The sequence below is a fragment of the Poecilia formosa genome, unplaced genomic scaffold, assembly GCF_000485575.1.
Source record: "Poecilia formosa unplaced genomic scaffold, Poecilia_formosa-5.1.2 Scaffold16, whole genome shotgun sequence".
NCBI classification, from domain to species: Eukaryota; Metazoa; Chordata; class Actinopteri; order Cyprinodontiformes; family Poeciliidae; genus Poecilia; species Poecilia formosa.
This window is the reverse complement of record NW_006799955.1, coordinates 1338549-1362983: the sequence shown is the minus strand read 5'-3', so window position 1 is coordinate 1362983 and position 24435 is coordinate 1338549. Positions and strand designations below refer to the sequence as shown.

Below are 24435 nucleotides of genomic sequence, written 5' to 3'. Positions count from 1 at the left end.
ATACAAAATAGGCAGAGAAAGTGGCAGTTTTACCTTGAATATTTACAACGAAACAAAGAGTAACAGGGCTTTCAACTGCAAATAAAAGGTTCCGTTTTTTTTTTTTTTTGTTTGTTTTTTTGTACAAAGACGTTTTTAAATCATCAAACAAAGTTTTGGTGTTAGCAATATTTAGTTTCATTGTTTCAGAGAACAATACCAGACAAAAGTCTTTTCTTCATTACAATTCAATCGCATATACATAATAGAAATGGTTTCTAAAACCAAAATATTAACAAAAAAAGAAAAGTGGAAACAAACAAAAGAGAAAATCAATAAAACAAGATGTCCACTTTAAAAAGGAGCGGGAAGAAGTATAAATTTATTAACTCCCAGCCCCTCATTACACTATAATCCACCGTATATGTTTCTGTATACAATTTACTAAGCAAATTAATTATTAATGACATTTTCTTAAAATGTTTCAGTCCCCTACTTTTATGATTACTTCAGCAATTATGTATAAGCAGTACTTTTTATTTCCATGGACCATTAATCTGATGTGAAACATTCCACTGTGTGGTGCACATTAAGTGTCTCGTTACGGATTCAACGCTCGCCCATTGCACAAAATGCAGGGCTGAAGTACATAAGCTTCAAGTAATTAAACCTATTTGCTTTGCAACAAAGTTTTTATCTGTTCGTGCCAGAAAAAAAAAAACAGGGGAAACATTTGAGGAGAATAATTATTACAAGCATCAAAACTGATTTACTAACATGCGCGAGAACAAAGCACACATTTGAATATTTATACTGCAGCGATTAGCTACCTTCGTTCCAGGTGTTGGTTTGAGTTTGTAAGATGGTCTGGAAGGAGCAGAAGGAAACAGTCGAGCAGTTGCTGCATTTAAATTCAGACCGCCACAGCACATGGGCAATCTGCAGCAGTCCACTCACACATCAGAGCACTTCATTCACAGCCAAGTCAGATTTATCACGGGGCCTTAGATTATGAAATTTTAAAGTAAGCTGCACTGTTTTGTTTTAGCTATAAATAATATGTATTCTCATGCTTAAATTCCCAAACTAACCCACAGTTCTATTTAAACTGCGTGATAACACTTGTTTAGTTAAAAGCTTAAATCTTCAGTCTGGCATTACTGTTCAGGCTCAGCTGCTTTTTCATTCTGGGTTTTGTGTCTTTCTCCTCTGTCTCTCTCTTCTCTCTCTTAACTGAATGAGGAAACAAACACAGAGCCCTTTCAGGTCACATCTTTTTCAAATCAGCAGGAGACACTGTTCATGCTGGTGTGCTGCATTTCTAAATAAACCTACCTCTGGGCAAACAACATAAACAACCAGAATAGTTTTATTAAACAAATGCAACACACCATCCAGCCTATCCTGGTCCTGCTTGTTTTTTATTTTTTATTTTCTTCCTCTATTTTTTTTCTTTTTTTATAACAAATTCATACCCGATAAGCCTGCCTTTTAGTGGTAGCCGCTCTTGCGACACTTCAGGCCAAGACACATCAGTGCCCTTGATGTGATGAAGAGCTACAAGAAGGAGCTGATAAAAAAAGAAAGAAAGGCTGAGGTTAAGATGAGATAAGCAACTCTGCAGGGCAGCATAAGAATGGCCCAGTATGCTAACGATTGAGGAGAGGAAAACACAGACGATTACTTTGAACTAGGCAAGCGGTCTTAACCCTTTCACAATCGTGCCTGTAAACACTGTTTTATTTACAGCTGAAATCACATATTTACACTATTTGAAAAACCACATAACCTTTTGTTCTGACATCTAATCAGACTAAACCTTTTTTTTTGTTTGTTTGTTTTAGGTCAGTTTGAATAAGCAAAATAGTTTTAATTGCTACATGCTAGATTAATAATAATAATAATAATAATAATAATAATAATAATAATAATAATAATGATGCAAAGGTTTTGTAAAATTCCAATTAAAATCGAGCCTGTGCATGTACTTCAAAGTTCACTGCAGCATAAAATAAACTTTACAAAGTTTATTACGAGCAAGGCTGTCTCTGAATTCAGATCCTGAGGAATGGAAGAGAATTCTAGCAAACTATTGTAAAGAACAACAACAAAAAAAAAGGTAACTTATAAATTTAACACACACAAAAACTGACTCCCAGTTTACATTATATTATATTTTCTGGATTGACAGAATAGGATTAATCTGTTGTTGTGTTTTCCATCACATTTAAAAACAGACACTCATTTTGAATATCCCTGTGCTTTACAATGCTTATAGTCAAAAAGATTACAAAATATATTGGCTAACCTCCATCGTCTTACAACCTTGTCCCTAGTGGGGTCGGGAGGGGTGCCGGTGCCTATCTACAGCGAGATATTTCGGGCGAGAAGCGGGGTACGCCTTGGACAGCTCGCCAGTCCATCGTAGGGCAACACAGAGACAGACAGGACAAACAATAATACACACAGACACACACACACACACACACACCTAAGGAGAATTTAGAGAAACCAATTAACCTGACAGTCATGTTTTTGGACTGTGGGAGGAAGCCGGAGTACCTGACTTCTCTCCGGGTACAAAGTCCTTGAGGCTTTGTTTGACAAAGTCCTTGAGGGAAGCATGAATACATACTGAGTCTACATACCAACTCCATGCAGAAAGACCCTGGGCCGGGAATCGAACCCAGGACCTTCTTGCTGAAAGGCATCAGTGCCTTACAGCAAGAAGAATTACATCAAGTGCATTGCTTCACTGTGCATTTGAAACGTGAGCATATACAATTTAATCAAGCTTCCATGAAAACATGTTAAAAAATGTACAGTCCTCATACACATTATATACCACATGTGTGCCTCTGCTGCAGAAGCAACTTTCAGCGTCTTCATTTAAGAACCTAAATCCTATTATACAACTGGTAGAAACACATTTTTCCTCTGTACTTCTCTGGATTGACAAATGCATAAACATATATATTCCTGATTATTCCAAATGGTAACTAATGACTCATGATTTGCATGTTTTCATGTCTGGCAAATGTTTGGGATAAAAGGGATTCATTTATCCTGGTAACAGCAACAAGTCTCAGACGTTATTATGCGCACAGCCAGCAGATATTCTTACTCAGAGCAAGGAAAGCTTCTTATAAACATCAATTCACTGTCTTCACAATATGGCATCTTAGTGTGCCTGTTGCTTAAGCTTTTCTCCTTTCTTCTTGATGTGAAATATCACTCTTGTGTTCAGCGTGAGTACTATAAATGGGAGGACGATGGGGGGATTTTGTCACTTTTCTCAGGTTGGCAGACATAAGCTTGGATCAGCCTTCATAAATATTAGTGTGCCTCGAACATACTGTTTTCAGTGGTTGCCAATGCTCTTGACAAAATTTTGCAAATCTGAATCCCTGAAGACTCAGCCCAGAAACGTCTGATTTGTTCCCAGAATCGTCCTAATCCAGTGGACGTCACGGCATCATACATGATTTAACAAGAAAACTGGACATAGATAAATGGTAGTTTATGTCTGAAATGCAACGCATTAATTATTACTGAAGGCATTCAAGTTTGAGGAGGGCTTTTAAAATCAGAAAATGTCGAAAGACGAATAGATAGGATGAAGGTATTGCCATGTTGTTTGGCAAAGTCCTTGAGGCAAGCATGAATACACACTGAGTCAATAATTTATGCACTCAGACACACTTTTAAACACACACAGATAAAAGTGAGAGGGAGAGAAACACAGCACACACAGCTCAGGGAAACAGAAGACTCAGAAATCTTCAGGGACAGACGCGGAGTCTGAGACTAACAACTGCAAACCACACGCGGATTGTTACAGATAAGATTTCTCTCTACTCTTCGCAACGACAGAAATGTCAAGGAGGTTTGAATCATCTGTGTTTCTAACGTGTTGCCCGGAAAATAGAAGCTAGTGTTTGTCCTTTGGTTAGCGCTTGCAGTCATATGCCGTCTTCACACTGCCTGACACATCTCTTCAAGCTTACATAATGTTGATCTGGCCTAATTTTCCCTCTCCCTGGCAAAGCTGGGGTCTTCAAGCATCAAAGCGACATTACACTATCAACCTGGAAAAAAAAAAGTGAATGAGTATACGGGGGCCTTGCATTAATACTCACTCCAATCACAAAGTAGGACAAGATTGTGATGGGTAAAATTCTAGATACTTTTCAAAATAAAAGTCTGAAAATGTGGTTTGAGTTTGACTTCACTGCCTACTTTCTGATGCACTAAAATAAAATGCAGTGGAATCAATTGCCTAACAAGTCCATGATAAAGCTGAGAAATTTGAACCAGGGTTAGGTAAGAAAACAATATGGTAATCTTTGAGCGTCTCACACGGTGCTGTCCAATCTATCATGTGGCACAACGGTGATCTGACTGTACCGCGAAGAGCGTTAATCAGAGAAGCATCCAGTAGACCAAGTGGATCTCTACGAGAGCTGCAAGAAGGTTGCTCTTGTCAGATGAGAGCAAAGCTGCAAACGATTACATCTGATGAAGAACTAACACTGCACTGCACCCTGCCACATTGAAAAACATTGGTGGCAGCATCATACTGTTTTCATGCTGTTCTTCAGCAGTGTTAGTCAGAATTGAAGGGAAGATGAGGAGAGATAAACCACAGACAATAGATACTGAAATACAGTAAAAATATACACATAACATAAATCTGTGTATCAGATATTTACAAACTCTGTGTGGCAATTGTACCTCATGCACACGATTTTGTCTGCTTATGTGTCAGGTAATTGGATGTTACCATGGATACTCAGCTTCCAGAAAGCTTTTTCTGCAGAAAACAAAACAAAACAAAAAAAACATCCCAAAACAAATGTTGTTTTCCTTAAGTGTCTGTAAGCACACAAATGTCTTCATACTGCACGACTACAACGAGGTCAACTGTTTTAATATTACAGCACAGAGTACATTACATCAAGAATTTTCTGTCTTGTTTTCCCACAGAGGCTTTATTAAATAAAACCCAGTTTTGAAAATAGCCTTTCCTAAAATGAGTTTCTGAACTTTGTGAACGTCATTGATTATTCAAGCTCTCAGTCAATCTCAGTAATAATATGCATCGTAGCGTGTTTCATTATTTCTTTTTTGTTTAACTATGGAAAAGAAAAGAATGTCTTGAATATTTTAATAGGATTTCAGCTCTGAAATGTTCATAAAATCGCCGGAGGGCTTGTCGAACGATTAAATTCTGTCCTTCCCATGCAGTGTGACACACAACGTGGTTTGCAGAGCTAAGGAAGACAACAGCAACTCAAATGAATGCATATCTTTTATTCATTAGCTAACTACTAAATAAAATGGCACACTGTAGATATTTTAATCCCACAAATTCCTAGTTGCACTTTGTTTTTCCAAATAAAGAGACATGAGGTTTTTTTTTTTTTTTTTTTGCCTTCAAAGACAAAACAAGTTTGCAATGAAAATGCTGATGATGTGTTCTATTTACAGAGGCTGACACAGAAAATTCACTGTTTCATATGAAAATCGAACAAAGCAAACACAGGCAAACAAGAGAAGTTGGAATGAGAATCAGAGACTGACCCGGTTTCCTCTTCGTAATTTAAACATTTGCAAATATTCACACAACAGTCACATTTAATTCTAGCATGTTTAGATTAGTAGTATTTATAGTCTTAATAGGGACCAAAAAACAATTGCATAATGTCAGTAATAACCACATAGTGAATTAAAAAAAAAAAAAAAAACTTTACAAATTTCTGGTATGTACAGTAAACACATTTTATTACACTTTTGCATTGTAAAAAAATAATATTAACCCAGATTAGGGATGTCCGAACTTTCTGTCATTCATAAAGCATCATTTAATTTTTATTTTTTGCTTCTAATGATATATTTGGCTCTGCACATTCAACTGCACATTCTTAAAAACAAAAAAAAAAAACTCATCTTTTTCTTGCTAAATAAAATTTAATGCTGAGAAGTTTACAAAAGTACCAGGCTAATATTAGCATGTGTACTCTGCTTTAATATGTGATTTGGCTAAAAATATATGTTTCATAGTAATTCTACCCAACAGTGGGCACAGGTAGCTGTCAGAGAAAGTAATTATCCTGCTTCAGAAACTAATAACTTTGCTTTGAATGTCTCAGATTGAATGACAACTGTTTCAGCTGCTGTTCACCAGTCAGATAATTACATTTGAGCACTGCACAGACGAGGTCACATGACACAAGCTATGTTTACAACAAACTGTCATGCGAATTTTGAGCAAACCTTTGAGATGTCACAAAAAAGTAAAAATAAAAAAAACATGAATGAAAGAAAGAGAATGCGAAATAGGCATGTTTCCATCTGCACGTTTGGAGAAAATCGACCAGGCTATGCAAAGTTTAAATTGTCAAATGTTGACATTATGCAACATTAAGTTGCAAACTAGCATTCACCACATATCTCAGAAAAACGAAGATTTTCAGGAATTTTATCCTATCGGCAAGTTTAAATTTTTCTTTCATGTCAACTAGTATTGGTGATGTTACATGATGTCCAGAGAGATAGAGAAAGAAATGTAATTTTAATAAGAGACACAGTGGGGACAGAGATGCCTCTCACATGCCATCTATACACAACACACATATCGAATTAAAACTAATGTACCTTGTCCTGATGCAGCTGGACATTGTGAATCCCACATCTTTAATCCTAATACACACTCAACATTAGACTGGATCAAAAGGAACACACATTTTCAGGTTGTGTAAGGATTGGATGCTATATATATCTATATAAAAGTCTGCTTAATTTTGTCAGATTTTTGCCTGAATTACATAGGTTTTGCAATACACTCCAATACCTGGCAAGGGAAGATGGCTACTTGAAAACCAAGATTTTTCAGGTCAATAAAGCGCTGTGCTATTTTTCAGGCTATAAACCTCCAAACCGAGTTTGCAACAAGTAGATCTGGGATCAGCTCAGGACATCCCTAATATACTTTCTCTCAACACTACCTGAACCCATTTTTTTAAATTTTTTTTGCTGCTTTGAACTAAAAAAGTTATAGCACACCACAAACTGAACAAACTTCAGACCTGATACAATCAAATAAACATTGTATTTTGTACTGTTTTCACCACTGTCATTTTATAGCAGAATACTAACAAAGAAAAAAAAAACATAAAAATATAGCTGTGCAGGTTCATATCATGCATCAGCTGTGAATAGTTTAGCACACTTGCTCTAATCAGAAAACAAGTAAATCCATGACAAAGTTGATACAAGAAAGGCAACAAATCAAGACATCCTCTTTGCTTAGCATCATGCTGCAATATAAAACTCGCTGTCATGCAGACACAGTGTAAAAACAGCATGTCTTCTGATTGGCTGAGCTATGGTGACAAGTTCAGTGCATTTGAGAAATAACTGCGTATTTAACTCTCAGGGAAAGTCATATTTCTTGGCTTACTCTATTACCCCAGGACCTGATTAGACTAGATTAAGACTGGATGATGTGCTTAGTTTCCTTTGAAGCAAGTCTTATGCATAGAAATAACTTTATCCGATTAACCAGTCATTTATTATGATTTTCTACCAAACAGCTCTTACGTGGGGTATAATATCCCTCACCATAAAGACGCAAATGACTGAAGTAAAGGTGCCACATTTGAAAAGATGGCATCATCATCATCATAAAGGTTCGGTGACAACTGAGAAATGAACAGATTGTCCGAGTGTCATCTATATCTATGCATAGTAAATAATTTGTAACATAATGTAACCCTTCTGTCTGCATTTACCAGACCAAATCAGTGGCTGTATGCATGTTTCTGTGTTGTGAATTTACAAAAGTGACATCATCATTGATCAGTAGAGTCAATAGTGCATTTTCTCAACTTCTATTAATAAAGAAAAGGAAATAAAATATATATATATATATATATATATATATATATATATATATATATATATATATATATATATATATATATATATATAAAGGAGTTTGTTTGTTTTTTTTCTAATATAAAAATAGTTGTTTAACAGATGCTCACACATGCCTGAGGCCAATAAATTTTCTCTAAATAAAAGGAATATTAAGACAAAGCATGAAATAGACCCAACTCCGAACAACATACCAGTTAAACCAGTGTCAGGTTTTCAGGAGGCAGGTTGCAACCAGGCCAAATGACAATGAACACACACGCATGTTGATGGGCAATTTAAGCTGTCCAATTCATTCCATTCAAATATTTTTGGTGTTTGGAAGAGAATATCTTCACCTGCACAGGGAGAAGATGCAAACAGCACACAGTAAGGTCCTGACCGAGATTTAAACCCAGAAATTTCTTGCTGCAAGGCAACACCATGGACAACTGGGTCACTGTGCAGTTCTATACATGAACGTGCAAATGCAAATGTGTTTCAACCAGTTTTCAACCCAGTGCCATGGGTTGAAAACTGGCATTATGCACACTGCTGCTGTTCCCGGACATCTCAAACTCGAAAGTATTTGCAAGCAACAGTAAAATCAACAATTGAGATGACTTTTATAGAAATGAAAAATACCGACTTGATTACTTACTTGATCTTTTTTTTTTTATGTCTCAGAACCAGGTAAAATTTCATAATTCTCAGCATTAACATGCAAAATTAATCACTTTGATTTGAAATACACCACTTTATAACTTCATTTCAGCACATTAGACAACCTCTTGAATTTTTTCGAGTTTTGCTTCATCCTTTTGTAAGTTAACAAGTGAGGTCTTTATTAAAAGATGTCCCTCTGCTTGTATGTACACTGCAGGTCCTGAACAATAAACACTGAGGACAAACTTACAGAAGCTTTTAACTGCCAGAACTTGGAAATAAATTCAGAAGCAGTATATCGTTAAAATGAGAACATTTTCGCATTTTAACAAGTTTTACATCTCGCTATGACGTGAAAGTTTCACGTCACAATGAGCTACTGCTGAATTTATTTCCCAGCTCTGGCAGTTAAATGCTACCAACTAAAGCAAACAAAGAAAATACTATACTTGAGTTCTAGTTTGCTGGGGAGTCAGGCTCAGGTGAATATTTCTATTTCAGTCTCTTGCAGAATTATTATTTTAAAATTCTCATTTTCTTTTTCCTATACACATTCCAGCCTGGTGTGTAAATAAATCTATTTGCAGCCCTTTCTAAGCCTGAAACAAGACTCAACTGTTGGTCAGGAAAATTTACTCAAATTAATTTACTCACCCACTTTTTCCATAATGGTAATTACAGTAAACACTGGTGTCCTTTCTTTGATGAGGTTGAGCTAATGTATATAATTTCATCATCTAAATTATGCCAAACCTGACACTGACAAGGGGTCTTGTTGTGGGTCAGCAGCTATAGCTCACGCTTAGTTCACACCGAGCAGATTGGACTTTTATTTTGCACTAAGCATTAAATGTGGTGTTATGGAAATACAGCTGCACAGATGCACAAGGAATACAGGTAGTATAAATCAAACATTTAACAGGGTTTTCGTTGCATATTTATGTTTTTATGCTTTTTTTTTGTTTTTTAGATTGCTTTGGTGTTGATTTAAGGAAATTTTAAAATGGATGTACATTTATGTGTAGTAAAGTTGCAGAAACTGCATTTGTACAAATTTGCAGTGCGGAGAACAGAAATAAAGACATCCGAACTGATACAAATTTTTGGTTACTAATCACAAGTGCAACAAGTATTAACTTAACCTAAAACTTCTGCTGGTTGGGAAATGAAAGGTTATCACCAGAAGGGTCTAAGTATACAAACAAGGCTAGTGTAATACTGTCATGGTACAGATAATCATTACATTTCTCCCACCTATCTGCTGGAGTGGAGACTTTCACTGCATCCATAATTTATGTTTGTGGTAAAAATGAAGAATATTAATGTATTTCATATAATTGTTCTACAGTTATTAATCTTGAATGATACATTTTGATGAAGACTTTTGTATAAATCAATAAAATTTAACTTGAACTTCAATGCTTGGGTTTCATACAAAAAAGTAAGAAAATTGGCAGAACTGGCTGCCTTATGTGTATCGCTGTCAAATAGCATAAGCTTATTTAGAGGTGAAGAACGTATCGTCTTCATGGCTCATTAATACTCATAAAATGCAGCCAATTTCAGAGTTAAAGCTCAGGCTCAAATTATTGACAGTGATTCTCTTCAGGGTGAATTCAGTGAAAGGGTGAGTCATAAGAGCCCTGAATCTGAGTTTTATGTTGATATTTGCACATTCAAACTCAAATGCAAACCACACTGGACTGAAGTGTTAAGTGGCGCTTCAAAATGAATAATTGCCCTCTTGTATCACTCACTCTGTAAAGCATAATTCCCAGAAAAAAAAGCATTTAATATCTTGCACTGCAGTTTGCTGAATTGAGAAAATTGTCCCTTTACCACACAAATGCGTCCGCACTGATCATCGCGAGGACAGGTGTTTTAAAACTGTGTGAATGTAGTTCGTTTTTCCAGAACCTCGAGGTAATCTGGATCAAGGTGAAGCTTTGCTTTCAGTTCCCAGTACTCGCTCCTGTTGGGTTCCACATAAACGGAACTCGGCGTTGTACAATACAATATTGTCTGTTGTATTCTGTCTGGTTGCACATATTGATGCCTTGCATCAAAGTCTGAGGTATACTGATTTGCTGAGTGCGCACCGTGTCTGCAAGGTAACGTGCTGCTGTGGCGTCTGTTCTTGTCAGGTTCAAGTACGTCTCTATAGTAGCACGGATCGTCTCGGTAAGGGGTGGATGGCTTGTTAAGAGGCTCTGGAGTGGTGGCGCTGTACTCCGAGCTTATCACGTTACTGGCTGCCTCTTCATCGAGGTTACCCAGAAAGGCGCTGCTTAACTCGTCAAAGTCTCTAAATCCATCCACTGCTTTGTTGTCCATGGGGGTTTGTGCACCAGTTCTGCATGTGGCTTCAGTAGGAGGTGGGATATACTCGTATACATGCCCAGCTGATGTTCTTACTTTGGGAATGGATGCCTTTTTGTAAAGGCCGTACTCCATGTTGAGAGAGCTAATGCAAGCATTCATCGATTCATTCTGCTCACTTTGACTCTTCTGGCGTCTCTTTTTTGTAGCCACAAACAGTCCCGCAGCCACAAACACAGACACAATAAATAAGAGGAGAAGGGCAAGAATCATTACAGATAAAGGAATAGTGTTGAGCTGAGTGTCGGAGTCTAAAGATGTTTCTATAGTGATAGTGCTCCCCGGGAAGGATTCCTCGGAGGGCGGAATCATAGAAGCAAGTATCTCAGAGTTATTAGGGCAGACATTAGTAGTCTTAATGTATCTCATATCTTCCCCAGCCAGCTTCTTGGGGGAGCCACAGATGACGTTGTTTACAACTGTGCCCATGCTGAGCAGCTCCAGCCACATCTTCAGATCTAGTATATTGCACGAGCAATCCCAGGGATTCTCGTATAAATCGACTTGAACAAGGGCTGTTAATTGATCAAGTACACCCCTGACAGGAAGATACCGCAAGTGGTTGTTACGAAGATTTAGTCTAGCTAATGTCAAGCCATTAAAAGTGCCCTCAGGTAAAGTTTTCAAGAGATTATTGTTTAAAAAAAGAAGCTGAAGTTTTGGGACATGTTGAAAAGTGTCCGCAGTTACTTCTTTAATGACATTGTACTCTAAATACAAGAACTGCAGGCTCTCTAGTCCATAAAACATATTGGATCTAAGATGGTCAATCAAATTCCCATTAAGGTACAGTCTTCGCAGATTTGTCAAATCGCCAAAAGCTCTATCATCTACCCCAGCTATCCTATTGTTACCAAGATGAAGCAAATCTAATCCAGTTGCCTCAATAAAATCTGAGCAATGCACCACAGAGATGTAGTTCCCTGTAAGATACATCTTTTTGGGGTTGTATGGTTTAGGGTTCAGATCAGAGATCTGTTCAATCTTTCTCTCCTGGCAGTTCACATTCAGCCCAAGGTCTGAAATCTGGAGATTGCAGGTGCAGGCAGTTGGGCAATCTAAAGGCACTGGAGATTTGGTCTGATACGACACAATTTGACCATAATTCTGTGGCTTGTTGGACGGGACACGGGCGGTGGGTTTTGATTTTAATTTGGCTGACTGACGAGGTCCCTTGGTCGGTCTCGATGAAGATCTTGCGATGCCAGATGCGGTGAAGGAGGCGCCAACAGCTGGAGTGGTCCTGTAGTATGCGTCAATGCCCAGATGAGGGGGAGGTGGCATCTCATACTCAGCAATTGCTCTCCTTGGGCACAGCTCTTGCTTCGAAACCTCGTCAAGGTCTCTTCCATGAAGCCGAAATGGGAACTCACAAACCACGTCCCCAACCAAGGCTGTGTACGAAATGCTTTCCAGCCAGGTCTTCAGAGCAATCAACTCACAGGAGCAGTTCCACGGATTCTCCTCCAGCTGTAACTCCACGACACTGTTCATGTGCTCCAGCAGACCAACGTAGGGAAGCACTTTGAGCTGATTCCCTCGTAGGTCTAAATGAGTCAATGGTACAAACTGAAAAAGGTTTACAGGCAGGCTAGATATTAAATTGTCATTCAGAATCAAGACCTCCAGATGTCGAAGTCTGCTGAAGGCATTTTGCTCCACATGACTGATGTAATTATAATCAATCTGTAAATACTTCAGACTTTCAAGGCCATGGAAAAACTCTTCTTTCAAGGCATCGATTTTGTTATTATTGAGATGTAATCGTTTTAATCCCTGCAGTCCATTAAAAGCTCCAGCTTTAACTTCTGATATTTCATTATTTCCAAGATTTAATATTGTAAGTCCTTTGTACTCAGCAAAATCATTGGTAGAAAGCTTTGTCAAAAGATTCCCAGTAAGGAGCAGTTGATACTGGGAGAAGAGCACTGGGCTTATGTCAGAGAGTCTTGCAATTCCTCGGCTTTCACAGCTCACTGTAAGCATCCCTTCTCTTTCCTCACAGGCGCACAGTTCTTGACAGATTTCCCCATAATGGCCAGACATTTCAACGGTGCACACTGACGTTGCACCGAGCAAAACATATGGAATCCAAAGCTGCATTTTCCTGCAAATAATGGCCAAACTTGTAGTCCTGCTAAGGTATCCTCAGTGTCATCTAGAATAAAAAACAAAACAAAACAAAACAAAAACACATCGTAATGCGAATCTGACAGCAACTCTCACATCAGAAAGCTCACAAGTCAAGATTTTCTCCTACAATCAAGAAACTTTACTCTGAATTGAAAGGAACTTGTTTAAGCAGTGCAAAGGAAAGGAAAGAAAAAAAAAAGCAAAGCGAGGTCAGAGCAACTACTAAGAACAAAACAAATGTCTGTGTAGAGAAGCCATATTGCATTTGCTTGCTGAAACGTGAAAAAGCAAATAAACAAAAAACACAAGCTTTCAATTGAACCATATACCTTAATTACGGCAGATTAACAGAAATTTAGCGTCTTACATCCAATACAGACACCCAGCATCATTTTCCCTCCAACTCCAGCTGGAAATACATACCTCACGCACATTGAAGAAGACGTAGGGTCTTTCCTGGGTGCTTCAGCGCATCTTTTTTATTTTTAATCCTTCGAAGCGAAACAGAAATAGGGAAGCAGACGCAGCCGTCGTCACTAATGCACAGGAGAGGATGAAAGAAACGCTGATCAACCATAACTGCCAAATGCTTCTCTTTCAGCTCGCTGTGCCGGAGGAGACACGGCAGCGATGCTCGGTAACTAAGTTGCTGCTCTCCCTCTCTCTCTTTCCCTGTCTCTCTTTTTCTCTCTTCCTCTCTCTGGACGCGCACAAACACGCTGCCTCTCACTCGGTGGTCGAGAGGATGTCAAGTCATTTCATGCACAAAAAAATCAGCTCAGTGGAGCATCATGCAGAGATGCACCCCCATCTAAATTCACCCTCCACCGTCACTCATTCCTCAACCCACCCCCACCACCCCCCAAAAAAGATGTTGACCTACCTACCAGCAAGAAGTCCGCCAAAGATATCAATGATTTAAAGTCTGAGACGTGCTTCCTGCGTCGGAAACAACGCGTCTTGGTTATTCATGCAGAAAACAAACCCAAAACAAAAGAAGAAGAAGAAAAAAAAACGCCCTGCCAACGCCAAGTTGCATCAGCTCTTCATATAATCTGCCAGACCTGGAATAAGAAATGCCTGCAGGGGGGAGATAGCGATGCAGCCTGAAAAAAAAAAGGATAACCGTGTCACTGTCTGTCTTTTTAGAGACATGAATCGATTACATCTTTTCCACCATCACTCTGGCTCTTCCTTCCCGTAGCTTGTGGATCTGGACTAATCCAAAGTAAACTGATATAAGGTGCTGTTGTAACTTCTTTCTTTCTACATTACACGTAGAACGAATATTATGAATATTAACTATTCTGCTTTTAATATTCATATAATAGGAATAATAATAATAAAACAATAGTTATTATTACTATTATTATTATTACATTTAATCACAATAACAATAACTAATCTGAATCGACTAGATCAATTAATTAGATTCTGCTTTTAATACATGGCAACGTTGTTGCTTGTAGGCACCAAACTTAACAGCTCCATAGTAAATATTTTAAATCTTTAAGTGAAATTGTTATTTAATTGAAAACAAAGGAAAAAGTGTGCAAACAACAAATAATCACACCAAAGAATGGTGAACTAATTACTCAATACTAATTTACTGCTAGAGTAAACATGTTATCCAGTGTTTATGTCAGATCAGTGACTAGCTGCATTTCTATTAACCATAAAATTGTGCAAATTGAAATTATGAAAAGAAGTTTACCTAATGGAAACAAACAAACAAACAAAAAAAAAAAAACTTTTCGATATTAAGTTTCTTCGCTGGGATGAGGTGGTTCTGCAGTCATATCAAAGTAGGTGTAATCTGCAAAACTGCAATGAAAATAATTTGTTCGCATCACACGAGTCATGTGATCAACACCCGGAAACGATGACGAAGGAAGTGGCAGGAGGATGATGGTTTGTTTTAGGTTTTTTTGGACAATGAGCAGCTGGTTCCACCAGAGCTCTATCAGCATCACACAGGTCATTAAAAGTTGAACTATGGATTCCAACATATTGAATCCGTTGCTCTTCTCTATAATCGGCGATTACAGTTTTGCCAAAACACTGCATACGTAGCCACTGCCCAGGCTTATTGCTCCAATGTCTTCCCTAATGGCTGATAGATGATGAGCGCTGTCATGGCTGAATCATGATTATATTTAATCTAATAAATATATATTTGTTTACATCCGTTGCTGCCATGATTTTAAATTATGTATTGTGTGAACAAGCTTAATCATGTGTGATTTTAATTTAATTTCTTACTTAATGGAAAAGCAGCTACTAACTGCACCGATTTTCGGGTTTTTAACACAAATAGGACAGAGATTCTTATATTAGGATCTATTCACCTGCATTCTAAAATCAATTAGACAGTTCCTTATTTTTTGCCCAGTAATCAAATACAGTGTAAGAACATCTAGGATTACATTTGACTCCTCATTATGCTTTTACTCTCGCATTAGAGCTGTTTCTCATTCCTGTTTCTTTTATTAAAAAACAAAAAAACAAAAAAAAAAACATTGCGAGACATTGGTCTCCAGAGCAGAAAATTATTCATGCTTTTGTGTCATCACATTTGGACGACTGTAATGTCATTTTTATGGATCTGGACAGATCATCAGTTTCATGTCTGCAGGCCATTCAGAATGCAGCAGCAGTATGCCTTCTTACTAAATCTAGCAAATACGTTCATATTCACCACAGTCTTATACCATGTGCTCCGGCTCCCAGTGGATTTTTGAATTTGGCTTAAAGTAGTTGTTCTCACCTTCAGATCTCAGAATGTCCAGACTCCTGATTATTTGTGTCAGCTTTTTACCAAACACTCTGCTGCAAATGGCCTTTGGTCCCAAGCCCAGAGTCTCCTGGTTGCTCAACACACTGAACTAAAAACTAAGGAGGACAGAGCCTCTCAGTCTGTGGCTCCTAAACTGTGGGAAAGTTTTTCTCTTCAGATTTAATTTGCTGACTCTGTGGAGGATTTAAAATAAAAACAGGCAGGTATCAGGGCAGGGTTTCCACTCTCATTCACACTTTAAAATACTTTTGTCTGTGTTATAGCTAGCATATGCAATATATGCTAGCTATAACATACAATTTATTTCTCAGACACCATTGCTTGATTTTGTATTTAAACGATTAGACTACAGAAATTGGAAACATTAGTTTCTTAGATTTCTCCAACATATGAGCTAATTCAAAACATAATGACTCAGCATTTTCTACATGTCACTGTTTTCATCACTATTGTTTATTTTGCATTAATGGACAACAAAGGTGTTTTATTAGAAAGGTGACATAAATCTTTGTATACTGAGCCTCCCCAAAAGAAGGCAATACCCTTCAAGCTAAATTCCTCTAGAGCCACATCTGAACTTCACTAGGATTAATGTTGCGCTTGAAAGGCGGTTTATAAATAAACTTTACTTACTTACGTCCTAGGGTAAAAATAATACATTAAATTTGCAACACAGTGACAGTCCAAACTGAAATGCACTTTGATCGTAAGTCAAACAAATAGACATTATTTATGGTACAATGTAAAATGTAGTCACAATGCATTACAAATGTTAATTTTATTAAAGGGAAACTTACTTGAAATATGGAAATAGCTAAAAGAAAGGGACTACACTTAGTTGTCTTTAAAAAATAAAAGAGGTCAGCAGAAGATTCAGCACTTCTTGCTTTCTACAAAGAGTCAGTTCACTCGACAACCAAGGTCAAAGAATCACGCATGCAAACACTCACACCTCAGGGTAATTTCAAGTGTTTAAATAACCTGGCATGCAGATTTAAACTGTCGATTCATCCACCCACTGATCTCTCCAAGGTTGCCGGACCACTGAAGCCTGTCTCCAACAATCTTTATGTGAGCGGCTAAAGACTTATTATCTGCTAAAATAATAAGATGAAACGTATTTTATTGATCACAGATTTGTTAAGCTATTGGGCAACAGCGACATGACATACAGAAAACAGACAACATAAGTAAGAATGCAGTAAAATGTAAATTTTTATACAATAAAATAGTGTTCTCCAAAAATGTATATGCCATACAAACATACTGCAGTCTGATGCTCAATCCAGTACTTTGCATGATGCAATTGGATATGATGATAGCTAAGTTTAATTGGAATGTATATGTGTGACTTAATGTGCGATTGACGTGACTCCTTTTGTAAATTGCCTTGAGACAACATTTGTTGTGAATTGTCACTTTTTAAATAAACTGATTTGAAATGAATTGAGTCAGAAGAACAAAAGATAGCCCTTTGGTGCTTCCTGTGACATAAGTAGAATTCAGCAGCATCAAATCCCTATGTTATTGTTATTATCATCACTGATTAGTTTCAAGAAGGGCTTATGTATATGGAGTAGACTGCAGCTATAAAGTTCAACAAATGCATAACCAATGTGATAATTAGCTATTTGGATTAATCCGAATGTGCTAAATGGGAGATTACAATAATTAAAAGCTTTGCTTACAAAAAAAAAAAAAAAAAGCGTAACAGTGTGTGTGTGTTTATTCTAAAAGGTAAACTGAGTCATAGTGTGTGAGTCATTGTCCACCCTGTGTGCATGTTTTTCAGTCGGCCCTAATGAAAACCAAACAGTTATGGAATAGGCTTTCAGGCATAATCAGTGTTAATTATTTAAATGCTTCTGATCTGAACTGGAGACACATGATGCATACTAAATATTTTGTTAGTTCAGTGATACAGCAAATGATAAAGAAAGACACACCTACACACACACACCTACATACACACACACACACACACACATACAAAAAAAACAAAAAAAAACACTACCTGTCTGGCACTTTTTATCTGGATGGGTTAGCACTGAGGCAGAAACATGTCAAGTATCATTGCATACTGCTGTGTCCTCGTGGAGCTGTATCCATCATACTCTCCACTTGGCTCTTGCTCACATGGGATGAGAGCAGGCGCATCAGGGACACTGCCTGTGGCCCATGCTAAAGAGTATGACGGCGGCATTCAGTGTGCATGCAATTCATTTTTGCTTCTGTTTCCACTGCCTTCAGAGGTTTTCTTCCTCAGTGTGGGCCTTTACCGCTCGCTAAGCCTATCACTATAACTCTATTTCTGCATAAATTAGCACTGATGTTTTAGCGGAGTTTAAATATGATAAGATATGATTTTATCTCGTTGCAGTCAAATATCAGCCACTCTGCTTAGTGTTTTTTATTGCCCAATTTTAATTTGCTTATTTGCATTCCATTCCATTTTTGGTCCCGCTTATGTTTGCTTCTCTTGCAGTATTACAATAAATCTTCATCCCTGGTCAAAACATGTAGCAGGAATATGAGGCGATGCATGATATGAGCTTCATTTAGTATCTCTCTGAGTCTTCCATGACACTGAACATAATCTTTCACCAACTGGGAGCAGAAAGTAGTGTGCTGCACAAACACATAGGCAGCATGCACACATGCACTAATGCACACATGTACCAAGTGAATGAGGGAAAATGATGATGACTAACAATTATGTGTTCCAAGGTCAGACATACACAAATGGAGTTGGAGCCATGCCACAGTGGATGATGGGTAGCTCTTCTGATTTATTCTCTATGTAGATGGCACAATGCAGTTTGTCATGTGCGTCCAGCTGCAGCATCCCAATAAAATGCTCTGCCACCGTCTACCAGGAGGGCTCTGACTGGCCTTTGTTGCATTAGTTCTTATGCAACACGGGAAATGCAGGTACAAGGACATCTGTACAAATTAGAATAGAAATCGATAAGTTAACTCATTTTAGTAAATCAGCTGAAAAATGGAAGCGTTTACATTAATTATCTCTGTACAGTGATATATTTCAATCTGAAAACCGTGCTGATTATGGCTGACAGTTAGTGGGAAATCCAAAATGTTGTTTCTCAGTGTTGGGTGGTACCAGGTTGTGGGGTTAGTTTGTTTTCCTTTTCAGCATCACCTACTGTCCAGCAGAAGGCGCCAGCGGTTCGGGTTTGTCAGGAGGGCGTGCTGAGGGGTTCAACAGGACGCACCTGTTTGGGATCATCTTCATCAACCAGGAGGAGTACGTGAGCAGCGGGCTTCCAGTACTTCTCTGCCAGAGTGTTTGCCTTTTGTGGTACACCAGCCCTCTGAGTCAAAATTTAGAATCGTTTCATGCTCCCTTTGTATTGTTTTGACCTTTGCGACTCTTTTTTTCAGGACAAATTCAAGTGCCTCTGGGAAAGTTCCCTCGAGTCCACTAGCCCTGGATTACTCTTTTCGAGACGCCGTGAGTTTTACTCATTGGAAGCCCGAGTATCACTACCATCTCCTCTGTGAACTTACCTCCAACAAGTCTCTGGCTGGAAGTCCGCCTCGCTGTTCCTCGGTGCCCTCACCCTGACTTACCTGTTCGCCCTCCAACGCCACTTCCGTCCTCGGCCTACCGACTGTCTCATCACAATCTCCACAACTTGGTACCAAAACCTTCAACAACAAGTAAGCCATTAAACAATATTTCCAGGTGTTCATAGTTTCCCACCGTCATTGAACTCACCATCTCCCTTTTTGTGTGCAGCCCCTTCGGAGTTCCTGGTCGCAGTCATCCTTACTGTTGCTCTGTCAAGTCGCTTGTAAATAAACTAATTGCATTTACTTGTCCTCTGAGTGTTTCTGCATGTGGGCTCGAAACATTAAACCCAACATGACACTCAATCATGGGATATTAAAAAAGAGAAATACAAAAAAAAAAAGGATTGCAATTATAGAAATGTGATTCCAGTGAAAAGCATGCCCATGCATAAAATTTAGTTGGGGCTGTTTTTGGATGAATTAGTTGGGGCTGTTTTTGGATTGCTGCTGCAAGTGTTTAACATGCAGCAGCAATCCAAGAGTGTGTGTTTGCGGCATGGCATGCATAGGATCAGAACTATGGCTCTGCTTTGATAGCAGGTTTTATCTTGTCATTGTTATTGGGCCCACTGCCTCCAGTCGTCTTAAAAATGAAAAATAAAATCTCTAATTGGATAAGGCCAGCTGAGTTTGAACAGTGACGTGATTGTCATTGAACCAGGTGATGCTTCTTTCAGCAGTACTGGCAGAAACCAAGTCCAGTTGGAAAATATTCATTAACTTGGAGCATGGGTTTCAAAGAGGAACATTTGTCATAAAAAAGTATCTTTAAAAATAAGCAGATATTAAGCATACTTTCCATTAAATGCATACATTTCTGTAATATATTTTTTTCTTTGGTCTGATGTAATATCCATCCATCCATTCTCTACCTGCTTATCCCTGTAAGGTTTCTGGGGGGCTGCAGCCTTATTCCAGCGGCCATTGGGGGTAAAATGGGTGCACCTTGAACAGATCGCCAGTCTGATGTAACTTTCTAATCCTAAGTGTCATCTTTTCATTAACTGTAAGTAGAAATCTTCATGACGAACAAAAATAAATGTTTGAAAAAAACATCTGTGTGTAATGAATCCATAAAATGCGTTTTTCTTTGTAAACTGATTTACTGAAATATAAATTTCTTCAATATCTGTTAATATAAAGCTTGTCATTGGAGGGAATCATAAAGTGAGCCAAATTTTTCTTGTAATTTTGTTTCACATTGGACTCCAAGCATCTTGGATTATCATGTATTTCTTCCTCCAGACATTTGGCCCTTGTTTTTTTTTTTTTTTTTGTTTGTTTTTAAACAAAAGTTATACATCATTTTCATCTGAAAAGTGTTCGGGCCACCCAGCAACAGTCCAGACTTCTCTGCTTGATCTTGGTTAGAGGCGTTTGCTATTTTCTCTGGTTCAGTATCGTTAACACAAGAAATGTGATAGTTTAACCCTTCCTCCTGGATAAGTCTCTGTGTAGTTACTCTTTGACTCCATTGACGACCGAAACCTTGTGACTCTTTCAGAAACTGTTGATTTGGCTTTGCCTTACAATTCTCACAAGTGTGCAGTTTTCCCTGCTGTTTTTGCACCACTTTCTACAGTACCACACTCTTTCCTTCCTCTAGTCTTTCCATTACTATGCTCAGATTCAGCACTTTGTGAAAAGGCTATTTTTTTTTATTTTTTTTTTTTTACCTTTTGTAGGGGGTCGATGGTTGTATGCTGGACAAGTATAAAGTCAGCAGTTTTCTCCATGATTGTACAGAACGCATCATAGCATTTTTCCATTGAAAGATTTTGAAGTTTAATATTAAAATTTTCATGGAAACATTTTCCTGTCTTTGGGTTTCATTTTCTTTGAGCCTTTACCATGAAAATTAACTAAAACAAATGGTTAACATTGATAAATTTCAGAGCACATCATCCTTTGCCTTGTAGAAGCTTTTTTTCTTCCACTTAATATTGCGACTGCTAAAATGCAGAAAAAAGCTTGAGGGCCCACATGGTGATTTGAAGGCTTTAATAATTAAAAACAAATAAAAAATTACAGGCAAGGAATTAAAGGGGCAGTATCGTGTAAAATCAATGTTTTTTGAGCTTGACATCATGTTATAATGTTATACCCTCATAAAAAAATATACCTGGAGTGTTGCCTTGATTCTGTCATGCATGTTTAATAAATCCTTCAATCTCCCCAGGCAGCCATTCAGCTGTGCAAAATGCCTGTGGACCTAGCGCCTCCTTCGAGACCCAGCTCCTCCTCGGAGCTGCAGTTTCCAGGCTTCTGCCTCACAAAGCAGCCCTCTCCCTTTGCAAAACGCACAGTTTATGAGGAATTGATTTTTAAATGTTCTCAATAAGTAATTGAAATATATCAAACAAACCAAATGAACAGAGGGAAGATTAGAAGAAAGGAATAAGCAAACTAAGCACAACAAACTATACGGTCATTCATTTAGTGCATGGATGCATTTACAAGTTAGAATCACCTGTTGAGCTGAATTAATAAGATAACTAGACATTTTGGAGAGATTCTAATCTAATGAGATGGGCATGCATTATAACAATGCCTCTTTTCCCTGCGTAATTTGACTGGAATATTCAGTGGCGAATGATTAATCCACATTCTTCAGTGCTATATACTAGGAACCTGCACACCATCCTAACAATGCTCTGTAGAGGCCGTTAAAAGTGTTTAACATGCAGCAGCAATCCAAGAGTGCAGAAAAAAGCCCATAAAAGTTTTTTTAGAAAATCTATCAAACCTCGTCTATTATTAAGAAAACTTTTCAACAATGTTTTTCTTTTGAATAACGAGGAACATGTCAACGCTCCACTGAGATCTGTGCACTTAAAGGAGACTTGACAGATTAAACACCAGCCCACCTCGGAGACAATTTAGTCTGTCATTGCAGGGACAAATTAGCTGCTTGTTGAACTCACTGGCGGACGTTTTTTATTTTTTGGCAAGAAGCTTCTCACATGTGACTGGAAAAGGCCACCACGAAACTAGTGACAAGAAACTGCGGGGCTCAAGGGAAGAGTGCCGCGGACGGACTGACACTCTGCATGATCATTAGATAATAAACCGAGGCCAGACTAAGTGACAGGGCCAATAACAGACAGGGCATGAAAATTATTTTGTGGATGCAATGACTAGCAGCAAGCGGTCTGAACTAAAGCTTCTGAGGAAAACTCAGGCCTCCCTCGGGGAGGCAAGGGAGAAAATATGTTGGCACCATTGTCAGCTATCATGGATGACATCTCATAACCTCCATATAGACCCCTCGGTCCTGAAGGCAGATCTTGGTTTGGCAGTCAGCGTTTATAAGCCATTATAAAAGCCACACACAGCATGTTGTTTCCTACTTGAACACAGTAACGGCAGCGCTGCCTAAGTCTGTACAGACTTAGGATATATTTACACTCAATCTCTACCCCTTAAACTTTTGTTAAAAAAAAAAAAAGAAAAAAAAAAAAAAGAGAATTCAGATTTCTTTAGTAAATTTTTTTTTAATTTCTGTAAAGTCAAGCAAGCTCTCTTTCTTCCTATTTTATTCAACCACATAAAACTTTATCACCTTTTCAGGCTGACCGCTCATAATTCCACCTATAGCACGACTCAACTTTTCATCTTATCTGGGCTGGCCTCTGGGAACTCCTCTGAAGCCCCTGTAGCACCCTGAGCTACAGTGGAAAGCTGTTATCATCCCAAGCATGTAGGCTTACTCTATCTGACCAAAAGCAGAGCTTCATAAATTCCAGCTGACTTCTTTCATGTGTCCGCGCTGCTTTGTTGCTTCAGCATGGGAAGACATGTTGTACTTATCCTTATTTGTTTAACTGTTCATGTATTTTTTTTTCTGGCAGCTGTCATAATACTTCAGTGCAGTTACTCTTTATGGAGTAGAATAGAACGCAATACAATAGACCTTCATTTCTTCCTTCGCGCTGCAGCAAATAAATAGGCTATAGAAAGCACATAGACATATACATTATAAAACAGCAATAGAAATAGAGTTAAAAAAAAACTGCTCAGTTGTACAATATGCAAATTAATCCAAAACCTAAAATAAAAAAAAGAAAATAGTTTTGAAAAAATAGAAGACATGCGTCCTAAAATGTGCAGTTGTCCAGTTGCTTGTGCATGAACAGGCAACTGTACAAGAATATGAAAACCCATGTAAGGAGCGACATAGATGTAAATAGTGTTTTGGCTTGTTGGGAGTAATGTTTGTCACACCGTAATGTTATAGACTCCTATGTACGCAACAGTGATTGCATGATTTGATATTGTGTTGAAGATTCATAATCTCATTTAAAAAGAATGCAAGAAGCTGCAACTTTCCTGGCAGCTGCTTGGGAAGAAATGAAGATACTCTGATGACACCTGGTGGTCCATGTGCAGAATCTGCGACGAGCCAAACAGAGCAAGAAAAAAGTTCATAGACAAAAAGAAAAAATATGAAAAAAAATATGTGTGTGTCTGTTTGAATTGTGTACCAACTTTAGGAACTGTATGTGGTAACACATTTATTAAAGCTATCTCTCTATGATAAGGGTCCTCTGTGGTGTATGGGAGAATCAAACAGTCACAACTGGTGGCAGCTCCACCTGGTCACACGCTGCCGTTGGACAGCTTCTCATTCTTCAACCAACATTTGTCGCAAGTAAACAAATGTCGTCGTGTTGGACACTTTGGAGGGAACTGTGCATAAACGCTGATCCTACAAAAGTTCAAAAACGATTTAAACTGATTGCAGAATCTCATCTTGATATCTCTCAGCATTCAGATTGCTTCAAGTGACAACAGATTTTACTTTTCCAGCGAGGGAGATGTTTCCCCACGTCATCACACTGCTCCTCCAAAAGCTGTTTATCGGCAGAGAAGACGTGACATGTTAGCTGCAAGATTTGGTACTTGTTGTTCTCACTGAGCAACAGACTATTAACAATACAGTTAATTCCATAAGGAATATTTTCTCCATA

The 24435-nt window shown here is 38.2% G+C and overlaps 1 protein-coding gene and 1 long non-coding RNA gene across 4 annotated transcripts; one reads left to right on the top strand and one right to left on the bottom strand.

Annotated features, from left to right (window-relative positions):
• Nucleotides 1-7994: 7994 nt before the first annotated feature.
• On the bottom strand, nt 7995-14303 carry slitrk5b (SLIT and NTRK-like family, member 5b). Of its 3 annotated transcripts, none has more exons than XM_016668606.1 (3): nt 13958-14303; nt 13498-13610; nt 7995-13099 (listed from the first exon to the last, which is right to left on the bottom strand). In XM_016668606.1, the coding sequence occupies exon 3, from the start codon at nt 13042-13044 to the stop codon at nt 10444-10446; it is 2601 nt and encodes an 866-aa protein (XP_016524092.1). In that variant the 5' UTR covers nt 13045-13099; nt 13498-13610; nt 13958-14303; the 3' UTR covers nt 7995-10443. The 3 variants fall into 3 exon arrangements, with proteins under 3 accessions (XP_016524092.1, XP_007546472.1, XP_016524093.1); XM_007546410.2 differs by having other exon boundaries at nt 13962-14303; XM_016668607.1 differs by lacking the exon at nt 13958-14303 and having other exon boundaries at nt 13507-13878.
• Nucleotides 14304-18116: 3813 nt separating this feature from the next.
• LOC103134248 (uncharacterized) lies at nt 18117-21057 on the top strand. Its single transcript, XR_475816.2, has 3 exons — nt 18117-19190; nt 19274-19552; nt 19632-21057. It is a non-coding gene; the product is annotated as an uncharacterized LOC103134248 (long non-coding RNA).
• Nucleotides 21058-24435: the final 3378 nt, after the last annotated feature.